At 37.5% G+C, this 18,001-nt stretch overlaps 1 protein-coding gene across 1 annotated transcript; it reads left to right on the forward strand.

Moving 5' to 3' along the window:
* Nucleotides 1-370: 370 nt before the first annotated feature.
* On the forward strand, nt 371-14,542 carry pnpt1 (polyribonucleotide nucleotidyltransferase 1, mitochondrial). The gene is made up of 28 exons (XM_072669821.1): nt 371-572; nt 823-883; nt 1,257-1,331; nt 1,521-1,626; nt 2,145-2,194; nt 2,277-2,340; nt 2,428-2,475; nt 2,625-2,738; nt 3,165-3,351; nt 4,173-4,224; nt 4,309-4,366; nt 4,541-4,637; nt 5,735-5,837; nt 5,982-6,052; nt 6,931-6,967; nt 7,065-7,131; nt 7,583-7,672; nt 7,877-7,930; nt 8,513-8,622; nt 8,712-8,783; nt 8,883-8,946; nt 9,072-9,155; nt 9,245-9,328; nt 10,444-10,550; nt 10,807-10,862; nt 10,961-11,039; nt 12,487-12,534; nt 13,000-14,542. Exons 1-28 carry the CDS (start codon nt 454-456, stop codon nt 13,138-13,140), a joined length of 2,298 nt encoding a protein of 765 aa, XP_072525922.1. The 5' UTR covers nt 371-453; the 3' UTR covers nt 13,141-14,542.
* Nucleotides 14,543-18,001: the final 3,459 nt, after the last annotated feature.

Genomic DNA, 18,001 nt, shown 5'->3' on the forward strand with positions numbered 1-18,001 from the left:
CCTATAAAATAAACATATATATTTCAAAAATTGTATGAAAAAATGTATATAGTGCCCCTTTAAAGTAAACATATATTTATATATTAAGTATTAAAAAAACATATATGTATAAAAAGATTCATTTTTATACATATATGTGTGTGTGTTTATTTTAAATTGATAAACATTAAAAATGAATAATTAAAAATGTTTATTTTAAAGGGGCGCAATAAACATTAAAAATGAATAATTAAAAATGTTTATTTTAAAGGGGCGCAATAATAAAATAATAAATAAACCATTTGTGGGAACCAAAGTTACGCGTTTGTTGTAGAACGATGAAATCGAGGTTGCACGCTCCTTGTCCAATCACAGAGGAGAATGCTGTGCTTTCGGTCATGTGGCTGATGGCTGCCCCCTAGGCCCCTGTGTTCATGTGTCATACCGAACACACTCGCACATTTCTTCTTAGACATGAGACACTTTCTTAGGCACGTCTTTTCGGCGGCTCGGCTGAACGCGCGTTACTGTCACCAGAGCGTCTATGCCAGCCATGGGACTGAGAGAAGGGCTGCGGTTGATTTAGGTGGAAGGTAAGAACATTTAAGGAATGTCTGACTTCATGGACCAGAAACAGCTCACTACTGTACATGTTGTGACCATTTGGGTCAAGCCCTATATAGTAGCCTTTATAGGCAGTAGACCTACTTATTGTCTAACTTATTTCATGCGCTATGTGGGCAGTAGAAGTCTAAAACCCTACAACACTGATTAGCCGGTACAGCTATCTCTAAATGAAGGCTAAGATTTTTTTGTTTTTGCTGTATTTGTTATTTTCCCAAGAAAACTTGAAATATCAACGGGGAAGCTTGCCAGATTTGCTGATGGATGCTCCATTGTGCAGGTAAATATGATAATATGATATGTTAAATAGAGCTAGATATTCAGTTCAAATTTAATTTCCATAATAAACCAGTTAAAATAAGGCTAATTTAGAGGAATGGTATTGAAATTGTATTGCTGTATTTAATCATGTCAGTCAGTAATGTTGTTGCACTAAAATTATTAAAAAATAAAATATAAACGTTAAATCTTATCAGTAAATGTTGTGGGTTTAGCCCCCTAAAATTGGTATAGCCGACAAAATGTTCATATCTTTCGGTCCGTTATTAACAGAATGGCACAAAAGTACTATTAAGACTTTGCTCCTGAACAAGTGGTGCGCATGTTCTTGTGATTCTTATGCCCTGCACTTCCTCTTGGATCCTAATGTTTAGCTTGGAGAGACCTCTGTGATGGTCACAGCTGTCAGCAAGACAAAACCATCATCGTCCCACTTCATGCCCCTTGTGGTAAGATCTGCTAACTCTCTCTGCCTGGCTTGAGCTTTTGTATATAAGTGGAAGGTAAGAATATTCAGGCCAGAAGTGTGAATATAATTATCTTATAATATAATCATCTGACAAGCTCTTTTATCTGCTGGCAGAAAGCTCAATTTTAGCAGTTTGGAACAGCAACTTTATTTCCTGTCCTGCCAACAGGTTGACTACAGGCAGAAAGCAGCAGCTGCTGGAAGAATCCCCACCAACTACCTGCGGAGAGAGCTCGGCACAACCGACTCTGAGATCCTCACCAGCAGGCTCATAGGTGAGATCAAGGCTCTGAGTCATTTTGATGGTATACTGGCTGTAGTAGGTAGAGTAGCATATCTGTCATTGCCACACCAGGCTGGAGTGCTGCTACAGCACTATGGAGCGAGAAGTCTCGCCAGAACTGCGTAACGCTGCCCAACATAGTCATATTTGTGTACAATCTTTTTTTTTTTAAACTACTGCTGGTTCTGTATCTGCTCCCAGCTTGTCAACAAATGCAGATTTCTACCTGTCACCCAATTGAGAATGTCCCCACTGTGGGACATATAAAGGATTATCTTATCTTATCTTATTTCATTTGCATTTACATTAGTGGAATTATACTTATAAATGTAGGGGAAGTCCATGAGCAAAAAAATACCTTGCTAAAAATTCTCGCATAATGCTGCTTTAAAGGGCAGACCAGTGTAGATCATGGCTAATTCTTGCACAGATAATAACGTAACAGTTGTGATTGTGTATGTAGATGCAGATACATGAGTTTGTCTCACTGCTGTATCTGTTTGCCTTTAGATCGTTCCATCAGACCACTTTTTCCTGCCGGTTACTTCTACGATACACAGGTACAGTGCTCTCACATTGGCATTAGCTCAGTGTGTTCATGTAACAGCAAGACTTAACCTATCCTCTTGTATTTTCACGAAGGTTCTGTGCAACATATTAGCTGTTGATGGTGTCAATCACCCAGATGTGCTTGCAATCAATGGAGGTATGAGTGAATGAGTTTGTTGCTGAATATTAATTGTCCATTTTCACTGAGGATGTCTGTAATTACCTGCATATTGTCTTGTCCTAGCATCCGCTGCACTCGCCCTCTCTGACATTCCTTGGAATGGACCTGTTGGTAAGTCTACAGTTTTTTTTCGACAAAATTGTCATTTTGTTATGCATTCAGCTTACATTATGGATTTGTGATTATGTAATACATCATTTGTGATTACATCACTACATAGAACTACAGTTACATTTCATTTGTATAATTTTGCTATGCAGGTGCGGTACGCATTGGTCTCATAGATGGACAGTTTATTGTAAATCCGACTCGGAAGGAAATGAGCTCCAGTACACTGAACCTGGTGGTTGCAGGAGCTCCTTGCAGCCAAGTGGGTGAGTGTATCCTGGCCTTTGGCAAATAGAACCACTAATATGAACCATTTGATCGACATGGAGGAGCAAAGATGAAGCGTCTAATTTGTAGACTGTTCCTTAGATGCTCTATCGCTCTATAGATGCTCTATAGATAATCTTTCTTGAGACAAACAGATCAGTAACTAGGTTTAGTCTGCATTTATGAATAATAAGACAAAGCGCCCGTGCAACTTCAATTGCATCTTCTTAATTGACAAACCATTTGCCAGTTAGTTCTTGGAGAGGTCATTACAGCAGAGGTTCACTTTCTTTTTCTAGCCGGCACTGTGGATGTTTTCTCAATGTGCTCAATATAAGACCAATATAAGTTGTAAAAATGGCCATGTAGAAATGAATTATGACTATTTGGTGTATATTCATTTTAATGTTTTTTCTCTTTGTCAGTGATGATGGAGGCTGCTGCGGAGAATGTGCTGCAACAGGACCTCTGTCATGCAGTGAAATTAGGAGTGAAACACACCCAGCAGATCATCCACGCCATCCAGCAGCTGGCCAGAGAGCAGAAGGTGGTCAAGCGCACACCGTCCTCAGTCTTTATCGCACCAGCAGAGATGGTGGAATATGCTCGAAAGTAAGAAATGCCCGTTTATTTTTATATAGAGTTGCAACAATTAGCACTGATTGGTCATTGAAGGTGTTGACTGTACAGAAAATATACAATATAAATTTACTGAACCACAAAAGTTATCTGTAATGTTCATTTGATGCTCTATGCAATTCTGACAAATTGCAAAGCTCTATAGAAAGTGTAGGGGGCAGTATGGCTACTTTTGTTTCATTGCCCTACAGAACTGAGCTCTGGGATGATGGCAGCACTGAGACAGGGTGAAGTGAGAGGAAATGTTGATTATATAACTGAAGAATATTCAGTAGATGAATTGATTCTAGAAGTAATTGTTCATTGCAACCCTATTTGTAAGTCACGTTAACTCCATTGTCAACTTTTTAAACATGTGGTCATGACCTTGTTAATTTTTGCTGACCTAATATATCCTATATTAAAAAAGACAAGAGCACACTTTCACCTTGTGTGTGTCTCATCTGTAGGCGGATATAGGCATTTGTGCACATTTCAGTAAAATATCAGTATGACTCAAACGCAGCCAAATCTGAGTAAATTGCGTACAACTAACACGTCTCCCAAGAAAAACAGAGAAAAGACATTTAGCAGTCAGTTCTCAGTCAGACAATGGATTGTCAAAAATAGTTATTGTGACAGGCTTACAACATAGTGGGAAAATCTCATCATTGAAATTGTTCACAGTTACAGATACTCATTCAAGTCATTGTGAGCAGCTCAAACATTAATGATGTCAATTGTGAGAATTCTGTCCACCATTGTTATGAAATATGTTCATTTTATAACGGGTGATACTTAATTTATGCTTGCAGACTGGCCAGTGAAAAGGTCTATGCTGTCTTTACAAACTTTACACATGACAAGGTACTTTTAGCATATATCTTTCTCTTTCTTGTTTCAGTATGTCTTCTGTTTTTTTGTTCTGATTGTATGTATGTGATTCCTCAGGTTTCCAGAGATGAAGCTATAAACAAAATACGACTTGACACAGAGGAAAAAATAAAAGGTAGTGTCATTTTTCCTTAAACAGTTGTTTTATTAATTTAGACGATATCAACAATGGTACTAAGCCTGTCACTGAATTAGCCAAATGTGCTGTACAATCATACTGTACTTAAGGAGTGTGTCTAATGTTGCAGAAATGTCATCGTAACATTAGCTGTTTAACTGTTCTTTACAGTAATGTTTCCTCAAGCAGAACCTTATGAAGTAATCGAGTCCTTTGACATAGTGTCTAAAGAGGTCTTCCGTAACCTGGTTCTTAATGAATACAAAAGGTAAGATGCTACATGTCTGAGTACATCCTAACAATGCTATCACATACACCTCTGGTAAAAAGACAAGATAATTCTTATGCACACCTATGCACACAAAGGACAAAAGTATTGGGACACCTACTCATTAATTAATTCTTCCAAAATCAAGGGTATTATAAAAAAAAAATTGTTAGAGTAACTGTCGCTGCTGTCCAGGAAAGAAGGCTTTCTACTAGATTTTGGAGCATTACTGTGAGGGTCTGATTGCATTCAGTCACAAGAGCGTTAGTGAGATCAGGACATGGGATGATTACCACCCCACCTCATCTCCTGCTCCCCTACTCCCCACAAAAGTATTGGATGGAGCACCATCCATCATTCCAGAGAACAGAGTTTCACTGCTCCACAGCTCAATGCTGGGTTGTATGGGGCTGTATGCCCCTCTTGCCCATGACTGGTATTAGGCATGGTGCCAGTAGGTTCATGTTTATCTGCTAAAGAGAGTCCTATTCTATTCTGTTTGCAGTACTTCTCTACAGAGACTAGACACACGGTTTGTGTGTGTGCATTTACACATATCTATGTCAGCAATAGGTGCAGCTTAAAGTAGCTGAATGCATTCATTAAAAGGAGTGTCCACAAACATTTGGACATATAGTGCGTTTCAGTGTAAGACTAGATTTAATACAAATAAACCTAAAGTCAATAGTCAGGATGTGAGGTTTGTCAGTGAAAGTATTGATGTTGGTTAAAAGACCATAAAGGAAAACGGGCCTGGTTCTCTGAGAACTCTAGCCAACGTATGGATTTCTTCAGTCTGGCCATTCTGTTTCTGTCTGTTGTTTCTTTATTACACCATTCCACATCATTACACCACTTGTACTTAAAATCGGAAGATCAGCAGACCACCAACCAGCTTGTCGCTGAGATCAGATTACTCTGATGGTTTATGTAAACCTGAAGCTGCTGGTCCGTATCTGCAAGATTGTATATGCTGCACTTCTGCAACACGATTGGCTGATTAGATAATTGCATTCATAAATAACTGTACAGGTATTCAGTGCTTAGCGAGTGAATATTTGAACTAACCTCATAACCATTTTGTTTTGTTGTGTAAGGTGTGATGGACGGGACCTGGTATCTTTAAGAAATATATCATGTGAGGTAGATGTATTTAAGCCACTGCATGGCTCTGCGCTCTTTCAGAGGGGCCAAACACAGGTAAGATGGAGTACTTGGTGTCAAAAAAAAAGATCCATCTGATCCATCTACAATCTTTCATTATAGACCAGTCTATTCAAAAAGTAAGTAATAGTACAATAGATATTTTGTCCACTTTCTTGTTAATCTTTATTACTTTTACAGGTGCTTTGCACTGTAACGTTCGACTCCCTGGAGTCCAGTATAAAACCGGACGTCATAACCACAGCTCTGAGGTAAAGCTGACTGTTTGGAATTGCATTAAACTTGTTATGAGCCATTTTTTACTAAATAGAAGAAAAGACTATTTGAGAACTGTGTCAGTAACTGAGTAGGTTCTTGTATATGTATATTCTGGAGTAACTTCATTTGGAATGAAGATGTTGCTCTAGAGTGCCATGGATGTTTTAGGTTCTCGGGTAGAAACTGAGACCAAGACAAATGTGCATATTCCCCTTTTTTGTGAATAAGGTCTTATCTTAACTTGTAATTGTTTTTACTTAAAAAAAAAAAAAAAACTAGTGAAAATTTGCATGAATAATTGGAAATTTCTTATTATAAATTGTTTTACAAATATATACACAATGTAAACTGTAAATCCTGGAAAATAAAGATTTTATTTGTGAATAATATTTGTGAAAAGTCATTAAAAAGTAACGAATGGGAATCGCAAGGCTTTTATGTCTACTTATTGATTCCAGTAATGTTTCTAAGAAGTGTTTTGTTTTCAATTTACATTCAAAAGAGTTCAAATGTTGCATATTTAAAAGTTGATACTATACCTTTATTAAAGTCTAGTTGACATAATAATCTTTTGGATATTCCAAAAAATACATACAAACAAATATTTACTAAATGAATTATTAAACACTACTAATTGTATTAAAACACTATTTAAAATTAAGCTTGAAGGCATGGAAGAAACATACAGCTAACGTAACATCACTACACCGTGTGTTTTTCACAAGATCAGATCGAATGGTAGTGTATATCTGTAGTTGATTTGCCATGTACGTAAATTCAATGATTTGGTAGTGTCTTCTATTGTGTAAAAACCAATAAAAATACAACACGCTGCTCTGTTGTCTCATAAGATCTATTCCCTCTTTAACAGTGGGATCAAAGACAAGAATTTCATGCTTCACTACGAGGTGAGTATTGACACCATTGGTTGGACGTTTTCGATTTTTCAGATTATAACGCTATGACATGCTTGCTCTCTCTTTTTTCCGTCTCTCTCTCGCGCAGTTTCCTCCCTATGCAACCAATGAAATAGGAAAGATGGGTGGAATGAACAGACGAGAACTAGGCCATGGTGAGTAGCTGTGGTTAATGTCCAATAGGGCTGCACAATCTATAGTTTTAGCATTGCCATGTGCACCGTACACAATAGTTACATCACAAAAACGTATAATATCAGGTTCAATGTAAAATGGCAAATACATCATTTTTTGCTGCTTGATCCAAATGGAAAATCAGCACTTTTATTTTCCATGACATATCTACCAGAGGCAGGTTATATTTGCCCAGTGTTGTTTATTTCACTTGAATCTTGGGTACACAGAGTGCATTCTTAATATCATGATAATAATATCAGGTGACTGGTAAATTCTGATAAAAATGGATGAAAATCTCTGTATTTTTTTTAATATTGCGATATAATTTACAGAAAAACAATTATTGCAGTGTCAATGTTTTCCAGTATTGTGCAGTCCGGTTTTATTGTGCTATAAATGTCTCTGACACCTCTGCTTTTGTGTGTTTAGGGGCTCTGGCAGAAAAAGCATTGAGGCCGGTCATTCCTAAAGATTTTCCCTTCACGATACGAGTGACCTCAGAGGTGCTGGAGTCCAATGGTGTGTTTTTTTAGTGAAATCAAATGCTCATGACTTGTGTGGCATTTTAGTCATTTTTAATTATCAAATTTTGTTTTAATAATCAAATTGTATTGAGTGTCATCCTGGCAGTCATACTAGACTATTGTTTACATTACATAAGCACTTTTATTTTAAGGAAGCTGTCAAATGCCATTTTATACCTTTTTTGATGCTACACTCTAGGGTCATCATCCATGGCATCAGCATGTGGGGGCAGTCTGGCTCTAATGGATGCAGGTATGAGTTGAGGTCTAAGTTTCTATGTTAAAAAAAAATTCTAGTGATTGGGGAGTACATGAACGGGGATTGCTTAGTTGTCCTTCTGGGTAGAAAAAAAAAATATATATAATATATATAACATCTCTATTAGAAACGGAAGGGTTCTTTAGGGAAGTAAAAATGCAGGCATCAGAAAGTGTGTTCATAAGCATGTCTCTGATGCAGCTTTGTAGAGGTGTTAAATGGTTCAGGCTTCTGGTTCCTGTCACTAGCACTGTAAACACTTCTGACTAAAGACAGTTATCAAGGTTTCTAGAATGGAGCACATCCCATCAAACGACTTTAAGTGACTTTATTCATATATTATTCATGCAGATACTGTATTTGAAATAATGATGGAATTCCCACAGTGCTGTTGAAACTGGAAGTCTAAGGACATTTTCACACTAGAGCTTTTTTCCCTGCTCTGCAGATTCGGTACTGGGTGGGGACTTGATTATTCGGGACAAATGAGAAAACCCCCTTAATGAAGATCATGTTGTGTAGACCGTAACCTTGCAATTTTGATAGAAATAACTATACACACACTTTGTTTTCCAGGTGTACCAATTTCTTCACCAGTGGCTGGTGTTGCTATTGGTCTGATATCCAGGCCCAGCCCTGAGAAATATGGTGAAATCCAGGACTACAGATTATTAACTGACATTTTGGTAAATATATTTCACTTAAATATTAACATTTTGTTCCAGAAACAGTAAAACAAGGCTTTATCATTTTCTTTATTGTTTTGTAAATGTAGGGAATTGAGGATTACATTGGAGACATGGACTTTAAAATGGCAGGAACAAACAAGGGAATCACAGCTTTACAGGTAATGTGTAGCATTTTGGTGGACCCTATTGTGCCTTGGGGCAGTTCTGTTGGTCAACGTTCATTTTTGTTATATGCTCTGTGCTTTCCCGTCTCACAGGCTGATGTTAAGATCCCAGGGCTTCCTCTAAAGCTTGTAATGGAAGCAATACAGCATGCAACAGGTACTGAGTGCATGAGTGATTCATAACATGCTGATTTTTTTTAGTATTTAAATTATTTCGTTATCTTTTTTATATAGTTGTTGAATATGGGATTTCATATTTCACTGCTTACTGTGTTCTTTCAGTGGCTAAGAGAGAAATTTTGGCCATTATGAATAAAACCATTTCTAAACCAAGAGCCTCACCAAAGGAGAATGGCCCACTTGTTGGTATGATGGACGTATTGTGGATGTTCGTTAAATTTTTTCCATATGTAATCAGTTCCATTCTAACAATGAAAACTCCATTTTCTCCAAAGAGAACGTTCGAGTACCTGTGTCGAGAAGAGCTCAATTTGTTGGTCCTGGAGGACATAATCTCCGCAGATTACAAGCCCGAACAGGTAAGATTCAGCTTTGACTGTACAGTTCAGGGCTTTGTCAAGTACACTTATTGACAGGAAAAGTCACCAACCTGTTCCTGGTAGTGCTTTCCACAGATCCCACCCTATTAAAATACTGGCTATTACAGAACACACTGCTGGCTAACCCAGTGTTTTCATTACCCAACTCACTTGCTGCCTGGTTTAAATGAGGTCATGAAATGCTGATGTTAATTGCATGCTTGTTAGCATCCTGTGTTTATGTGGTGTATATATTTTTTTTTTTGGCCAAAATAAAATTCAAATGTAAAATCTATTCAGATTACAAGTCCTTGATTTTATATATGTCATAACACTTAACATTTGGGGACACTCTGACAATGCTAGTACTGTTGAAGGGCATATGGGAAATCTATGGGAAATACTGTAACTTAGTCTTGGGAACAGGATCTGTCTTGAGTTTGTGATCTGTCTGGAGTTTTGCTGGGAATTTTAAATGGCAGACAACTTCAGGGTGTCCAGTGCAGTATTTCTCAACCCTGGTCCTGGAGGTTCACTGCCCTGGACTTTTTGGTGTTTTCCCAGCTCCAACACACCTTAGCCAACTAATGAGCTGATTAACAGCCCAATATTGAGTTAAAGTGGGTATATTAAAGCAGGAAAAGCACTAACATGAAGGACAGTGGGCCTCGAGGACCAAGGTTGAGAAAGTCTAGAATTCAGCTGTAGTGAATGAAATCCTCTTAGATTTAGAATAAATCTTATCTGCATTTTCAAATGTTTACATTGTTGTAAGAATATTATATGATTTCAACTTTTAAGTTTTAAGTTACTGAAAGTGTCTTATTTTACTGGCAGATCAATATATTTGTTTTTGTAAACATTATTTTTTGACAAGAATATTGGTTATTTCTTAAATTAAACAAAAAATAATGAGCCAATAAATTGACACTTTTGGTAGATATAATTAATTAAAATGTAAAAATAAAATATAAATGAATTCATATCAGATATTTAGTCAACAGTTAATGAATTTACAAAAGGATCAGCTGCAGTTTAAACACAGTTCTGCTGTTCTTGAGAGAAGCTGGCAGCCTGATATTGCTCATTCTTACCACTGTCAATTTCTTTCCCAGGTGTAACAATAAGCCAAGTGGATGAGGAAACCTTCTCGGTTTTCGCTCCAACCCCCAACGCTATGAATGAAGCCCAGGAGCTCATCACAGAGATCTGCAAAGATGATGTACATTTGAGCACTACTGTTATGCTTTAATGCAGAGATTCTCAAACTGGTCCCCAGGCCCCCCAAATAATTCACAATTTTGCTCTGTCCCTATATGTTGGGAGCTGTGATCAAGCCAAAAAAGATCTCTAATGCTCTGGAGGCTGGTTTGAGAGCCTCTGCTCTCTGCAAACATTAAAGCATGGTGTTCTTACCTTATTTGTCTATAGCTACACATGAAAAGTGTATTATCTAAAGGTTTTTTCTTATTCTGCAGCAAGACCAGCAACTTGAATTTGGTGCCATATACACAGCAACCATCACAGAGATAAGGTAGAATGTAACCTGTACGTTTTAGCTGCCTTTTTAGAAAGTTAATGTAGAACTGTAGTGCTGATGAGTGTTGCTCTTTCTTTACTATATTTGTACAGGGACGTTGGCGTCATGGTCAAGCTGTACCCCAACATGTCTCCAGTGCTTCTTCATAACTCACAGCTGGATCATAAACGGGTAGGGCTCATTCACAATAAGGCAATACCACAACAACAACTTAAGTGAATCAGTAACATTAATAAAAGAAATAAGAAGTTCATTGAAATTTATTTTATTGGAAAAAATAAAAATACAAAATAAATATTTAAAATGTTTATTTATATAAATATAGCAAATTAAATAAGCAGTAAGAGATGAAAATAAAAAATAAACCTTGTAGTCTTGCATGTGGTATAAATAATCATTTATTAATGTTAATGTTAAACTTTATGTTGGATATTACAGAAGAACTACCATGTTTGCTTGTAAGTCACTGAGAGACTTTTAGTAGGTTAGATGTTAGTGGCAGTAAGAAAATGCATTGCATTCTTAAGAAAATGCATTGTACAGTAGACATAATAAGCTAAAAGGATAAATTGAATATCAAATGTAAATTAGTAATAGTAGGTGTTGTGATGGGGTTTATTGCTAAAATATATAACAAAAAACTGGTGGCTATCAATGATTTCATTTTAGAACTATATATATATTATTATATTTTTACATGTGATATCCGCTACTTTGTTTAGGTACATGGTCTGTCTGCCCACAGTTATACTACCTGGCATTTAGGGTTTAGCCACTGTTCTATTTTCTTTATCATTATATCCCTATTTACTACATCAGTATCACTGTACTTGGGTGGTCCATTATAGATGCCTCGTAGATGTTCACCTGACGTTCAACTGAAAGTACCTCAGTTTAATGTAAATTTCTGTCTATTGAATGTAACCCTACATCTAATAACTCTGACTATACGGTTTAGGGTTAGATTTAAGGTTTAAGTGAAGGGTTAGGGTTATAGGTGCAGGCTTACGTTCAACAGACATTCAAAACATTAGAGTTGCATGTAATAAATATTCAGTTGAATGTTAGTTGAATGTCAAGTGAACATATATGACGTATCTATAATACATATACATATATATAATGGACCACCCAAGCAAAGTAATACCACTAAAATATACTGGAAAAAACAACAACTGTACCAGTCTACACTGTCTAAACGTTTGAGTTAGCAGTTTACAGAACTAAATGTGGGGCTGGTTTGTGCATTTATTGTGTTGATTAATTTATGCTGTATTTGGAAATCCCCAAATAGTTAGGCTGCTGAACAGACAGTAGAGCAGTGTATCAGTCCACAAGTTCTCACCTTCCTCATCACACCTCCACCCCATACAAGCACATTCTGCACCCTGCACTTACTTACAGGAACTGTTCCTATATGCTCAGTCACACTGCACCCACAAAGACACTCCCACTACACTCTTGTATTTACACCTGATCCAGTGTCTATGTTAATAGTAATGTAAACATTTCAGATTCTATCAAACCTGTACATTAAAACCAGTAATGGCATTTGTTCAAGTAAATGTTATATATATTTATATATTATTTATTTTATGTCCTGTAATGCTTTTTGTAGATTCAACATCCCAGTGCTCTTGGACTAGAGGTTGGGCAACAGATCCAGGTATGCACTGTTTTAAGTATTTCTGCATGGTATAGAAATGTTTAATTTAAATGTAATTTAAAACAGAACTAGACTTCTATGAATTACTGTTAATTAGTAAAGTCTCACGTATGTGGTAATTGCTCTGTTAATTGCTTACCATTGCCTTATTTGTCCCCATACATTTAAGGGAATAGTTTGCCAGATAATCAAATTTACACATTTATCCCTCATCCCATATACAGCCAATCAGTCAAGAATTGTTTGGTGTCTGAAATGTACTTCTTTAGCTTTTCACTGGAGTTTTGAGGCTAATGTAGAAAGTAAGCAGTGGAGGATTATACCCTACACTGTAACAATGTTCAAGCTGCTTTCCCCATTTTTGTAGATAAGTGGCCAGGTTCCCATACAGTTGTCAAATTATATGTTGTTAGAAGTGTTTTCATCAGCCTCAGACCAAAAAATAAAATTACCTTTATCTTGCAGGTTAAATATTTTGGACGCGACCCGACAGATGGCAGGATGAGGCTGTCCCGTAAAGTGCTCCAGTCTCCTATAGCCACAATGGTGAGAACTCTTCATGAAAGGCAGAGTATCACTATGGAAACAGCAGACCGTTCCTCCTGACCTGCAGGACCGCAGAGGAGTTTCGGGTGCATGTTGAGTAACAGCAATGGACTGCTATCTTCACTTTTTCTTTTACGCTCAACAGCCTCCTTCCCTCAGAAGTCAATCCACATACTGTACATCAGGAAGGGAGTTTTACCTCAGCCTTCCTACATTACTTTCCTGTGACGTGTTGGTACACTCATAGCCCTTGCTGCAGTCTGTCTGAGCAGATACACTGCAGCACTGAAAACATGTCTCATATCTCAAACATCTCATATGTTTATGTATATTTGCATAGCCCTGTGCAGTTACTTCAATTATGTTGGAGGGATTAGATGTTCATATGGGGTAGGTGTAGTTTAATGCAATTGTTTGTATTATTATGTTTATATGCACTTTTTTTAACAAATAAAAATCATACACAAGTGCACAAGTGTGCATACCCTTTGATCTGACACCCAAAAGTGAGCTGTGTTGCATTTTGTTTCCAATGATATAGCTTGAGGTGTTTTTACATGTTATTTGGAGTCCACCTGTGGTAAATGTAATTGATTGGACATGACTAAGGATTGCCAATATCTGTCAATATAAGGACTCACAGAAGACAGTGCATGTCTGAGCAAACTTCAAGCCATGGGGTCAAAGAAATTATCTGAAAGGCATATAGAAAAGTCGGCTTCCACCAAGAATCTTCCTAGACCTGGTTGCCTGGCCAAACTGAGTGACCACATCTGGAGGAAACCAGGCACTGCTCATCACCTGGCTAATCCCATCCCTACAATGAAGCATGGCGATGACAGCATCATGATATAGGGATGCTTTTTAGCAGAGGGACCAGGGTGACTGGTCCTGATAGAGGAAAAGATGAACGCAGTACACTGTACACTGAGATCCTTAAAGAAAAATCTCCCCAGAACACCCTGGGGCAAAGGTTTTTCTCTCCAACATGACAACGACCCAAAGCACACAGCCAAGAAACCAAGAAGTGACTTCAGAGAAAGTCTGTAAATACCCTTGAGTGGCCCAGCCAGGGCCCAGACTTGAATCCAACTGAACATCTGTGGAAAGAGCTGAAAATGGCTGTGTACCGACGCTCCCCAGCCAAGCTGACAGAGCTTGCAAAGCTTGCAATGTATATTTTATTTATTTAATAAGGTCCTGTTATGACAGTTGTTATATTGTGTATATATTATTAATTCCATTTACACAAATCAGCCATTAGCAGCAGATCCTTTACGTAATGTAAGTTATGAGGTGGGGCCTCCATGGATCAGTGGATCAATGCGCCTTGAGTGCCCATGACCTTGAGCACTTTTGGAAGGTACTGATCACTGTATACCAAGAAAACCCCACAATACCTGGCTGATGTTTTGACTCATCATAATTTCACCATAATTAATAAAAAAAATCATAATTTGTGGCTCAGATTATTATGCTTTCCCATGTTTCCTGCTTCCAACACAACTTCAAGAACTGACTGTTACACTTGCCTAATATATCCCACCCCTTTACAGATGCCATTGTAACCAGATAATCTATGGTATTCACTTTACCTGTCAGTTTTATATAGTGTTATATGAAGCCTTTAAACACATAATGGTGAAAAGGCTGAATTAGTATTAATGATTAAAAGTTGGCTTCAAGATATCAAGTAAAACCTTAAGTTTACATTATTACAGTAAATGTATAATTAATGTGTATAATCACAATGCACTTCATTATCTTATTCATCACAAGTGTTCTAGGCTCACAAATGGATCTTGCCTTATTTAACAACATGATACTGATTTAAATGTAACATTAAACCAGACACAGCAAATAACCTGTCTGGATAACTGAAGAGACTAAATGTCTAGACACATTTACATACCAGATACACTTTCAGAAATGTTGGTACTTCTAGCGATAATGACCCTCATCTAGTAAACATTAAAAATCATTTTCTAACATTAATACAGTGACCAGCCATAACATTAACACTGCTGATGTAAATAGAACAGCATTGATTATCTGGTCCTAATGGTCCTGTCAATGGATGGGATATATAAGGCAGCAAGTGAACAGGTTATGTCAGTTCCTCAAGGTGATAAAGGTGTTGAAAGCAGGAAAAATGAGCAAGATTCAAAATCTGAGACACTTTAACGGGGCAAATTGTGATGGCTAGACAACTTGGTCAGAGCATCTCCAAAACACCAGGCAGGCTTGGTGTGCGGTTGTCAGTACCTACCCAAAGTGCTGAGAGGAAGGACAACCGGTGAACCGTCAAGGTTCATTAATAGACAGTGTGACCAAAGGCAAGCTTGTCTGGTCCGATCCCACAGAAAAGTTACTGTATCACAAACTGTGGAAAAGTAATGCTTAATATAAATTAATTTATATCTTCTGTGCTAGAAAAAAGTTTTGTTGCAACTACAGTAAGACTTAATGTAAGGATGTGCAGACCAAAGTCAGTTTAGTTCAGTATAAATGACAATCAAATCCATTTTTTCAAAATCTTACTAAATATATTGGTGTTTTTTTAGTGTTATGTATACACACAGTTATTGCACACGTGGTGGCCTGTGCACGTTTTGGCCATTGGATTTTCGTTTCAGAACTGCACACAAATGGACAACGACCTGTTATCCCATTTCTGATTTTACATAATTCAATGAAAAACATAATAATACTTTTTTGATCAGTAGTTCCTCATTCAGTAACTTTTCTGTGGGGTCAGGCCAGACAAGCTAGCCTTGGCTCACACTGTCCATCAATGAACCTTGACGGTTCACCGGTTGTCCTTCCTCGGACCATTTTTAGTAGGTACTGACTAGCCACCGCACACCAGGAACACCCCACAAGGCCTGCGAGGTGTTTTGGAGATGCTCTGACCAAGTCGTCCAGCCATCACGGTTTGGCCCCTGTCAACGTGATTCCTCGCCTCACACCAATCGGCAGAGGGCGCCCCCGGAAGTAGAGCAGCGCCTGCCTCTCTTCCAAAGACAGGAAACGGCTAGCGATAAAATACGGCGATTTCCCGATTTAAAAAAAGGCCGAACATTTAAGATGCTTTTAGTGTTTAAATTCATTTAAATTTGTTGTTTTGAGGAATTGAATATCCACAACAAACTCCAAATCCCCTTCGCGTGCACGCGCGTCACGTGGCAGTATGGGCACAACAGACTACGCTCGCGATTCCTGCGGATCTGTTTATAATTTATTTATAAAAACTATTAATCATGAGTTTACCTTCACAGCAAACAACAGAACATCCCCTGAAGCATTAGCTGTAATGCATTTAACAAATTGAGGACTTTTTGTGTTGACTATTGGTGCAACACAGGTTTTCAGATGTTGTCCAGTCCAGAGGATAAATACATTACATTAATACATTACATTATTAAAACGTGTTAAAACAAGGTGCACAACCTTAATTCTCATACTTTTGCAGTGCGTTTAGCAGATGGGTCTCTGTACATGTGATTTTAGATCTTTTTGTCATGTGGACGTTTCACTGTAGCAATTTATACATTGAGGCACATTTGACCAAACTATGGTATGTCTGGACTGTTTGTCAGATGAGACTCTGCACTTAGAGATCTTGAATGTGTTGCAGCAGCAATTTATTATTTTGTATTACTAATAAAATCCCCATGTCTGGCACAACCATTACAGACAGCTATCTCATATGGCATTATCATCACTGTTTGACATGCTGTTGTTCTCACAGCTTTTGATAAGACATAATTCAACTGTAAATAGGGGGGAGTAAAGAATGCTAATTTAACAATGCTATTTTAACAATTGCCATATAATAAATATAACTGAACCACCGATTTACATACATTACTTATGATTATACCACAGAAGTAACATTAGGCAAACCATTAATTCCTACCCATGGCATGTAAAACCTATAATTGTTATTCATTCTTGTCAATTACTAGTAGAAATAACTTCTAAACAATATAAAAAATAAAATACCTTATTTATAATACAGGAAATATGTTCACAATAGGTCATGATTGCTGAAGTGTGCAGTACTAGTTAAACAATATATACTATCATAATATGTGAATATTTTATACCCAAATGTGTTTTTTCTTTAAGGTAACAACAGAAAATGTATTTTAACAAAAAAAACAAAAAAACAATAATACTTGAAAGTATGTTTTACTACAAAGCTTTACATCTATAAAAATGCCTAAATGGCTAAATAGCCTACAAGCTAAATGGCTACAATCCCAAGTGCTGCAGCAATAATCAAATCAGCCCTCAATTTGTTAAATGCATCACAGTCAAAGCTTTAGGCGGGTTTATGTTGTTGTTTACTGTTCCTGAAAATTAACTATTAATGTTTATTTTAAGCGCGAGCGCAGTCTGGTGTGCTCATACTGCCGCGTGACGCGCGCGCAAGGGGAGTCTGGTTCTGGCTGATATGAAATTCTTAAGAAAAGCATAAATCTGTTTCATTTAAACGCTAAAAGCTAAAAGCTACTGAAATATTGAGCATATTTTGTCGAGCCGTCTTTCGTCGCTACCCGTTTTTCTTTCCGACCGTTTGGAGGTGAGGTTCGCGCTGCTTCACTTCCGGAGCGCCTTTCTGCCGATTAACCACAAACAGGACCGACCAAATAAAAGCAAGTAGTTTTTTGCTTCGCTTTTAAAATATTTCAGATGTAACATTCGGATAAACGGCGGCTTCCCGTTTTCTAGGTTCATATTTGGAAACAAAAATAGGATAACAGGTTGTTTTTTTTTTTTTTTTTAATACTGAATCGACAACCGAATGGCCAAAACGTACGCGGACAGTTCCCAATCCAGCCCCAGTCGGTTGCCGTAGCCCCTCTCGGGAGACCCCGCGGCGCTGAACGTTTTGACTGATGTTTTAAGGGAGAAA

The sequence above is a fragment of the Salminus brasiliensis genome, chromosome 24 (genome assembly GCF_030463535.1).
Source record: "Salminus brasiliensis chromosome 24, fSalBra1.hap2, whole genome shotgun sequence".
Lineage (NCBI taxonomy): Eukaryota > Metazoa > Chordata > Actinopteri > Characiformes > Bryconidae > Salminus > Salminus brasiliensis.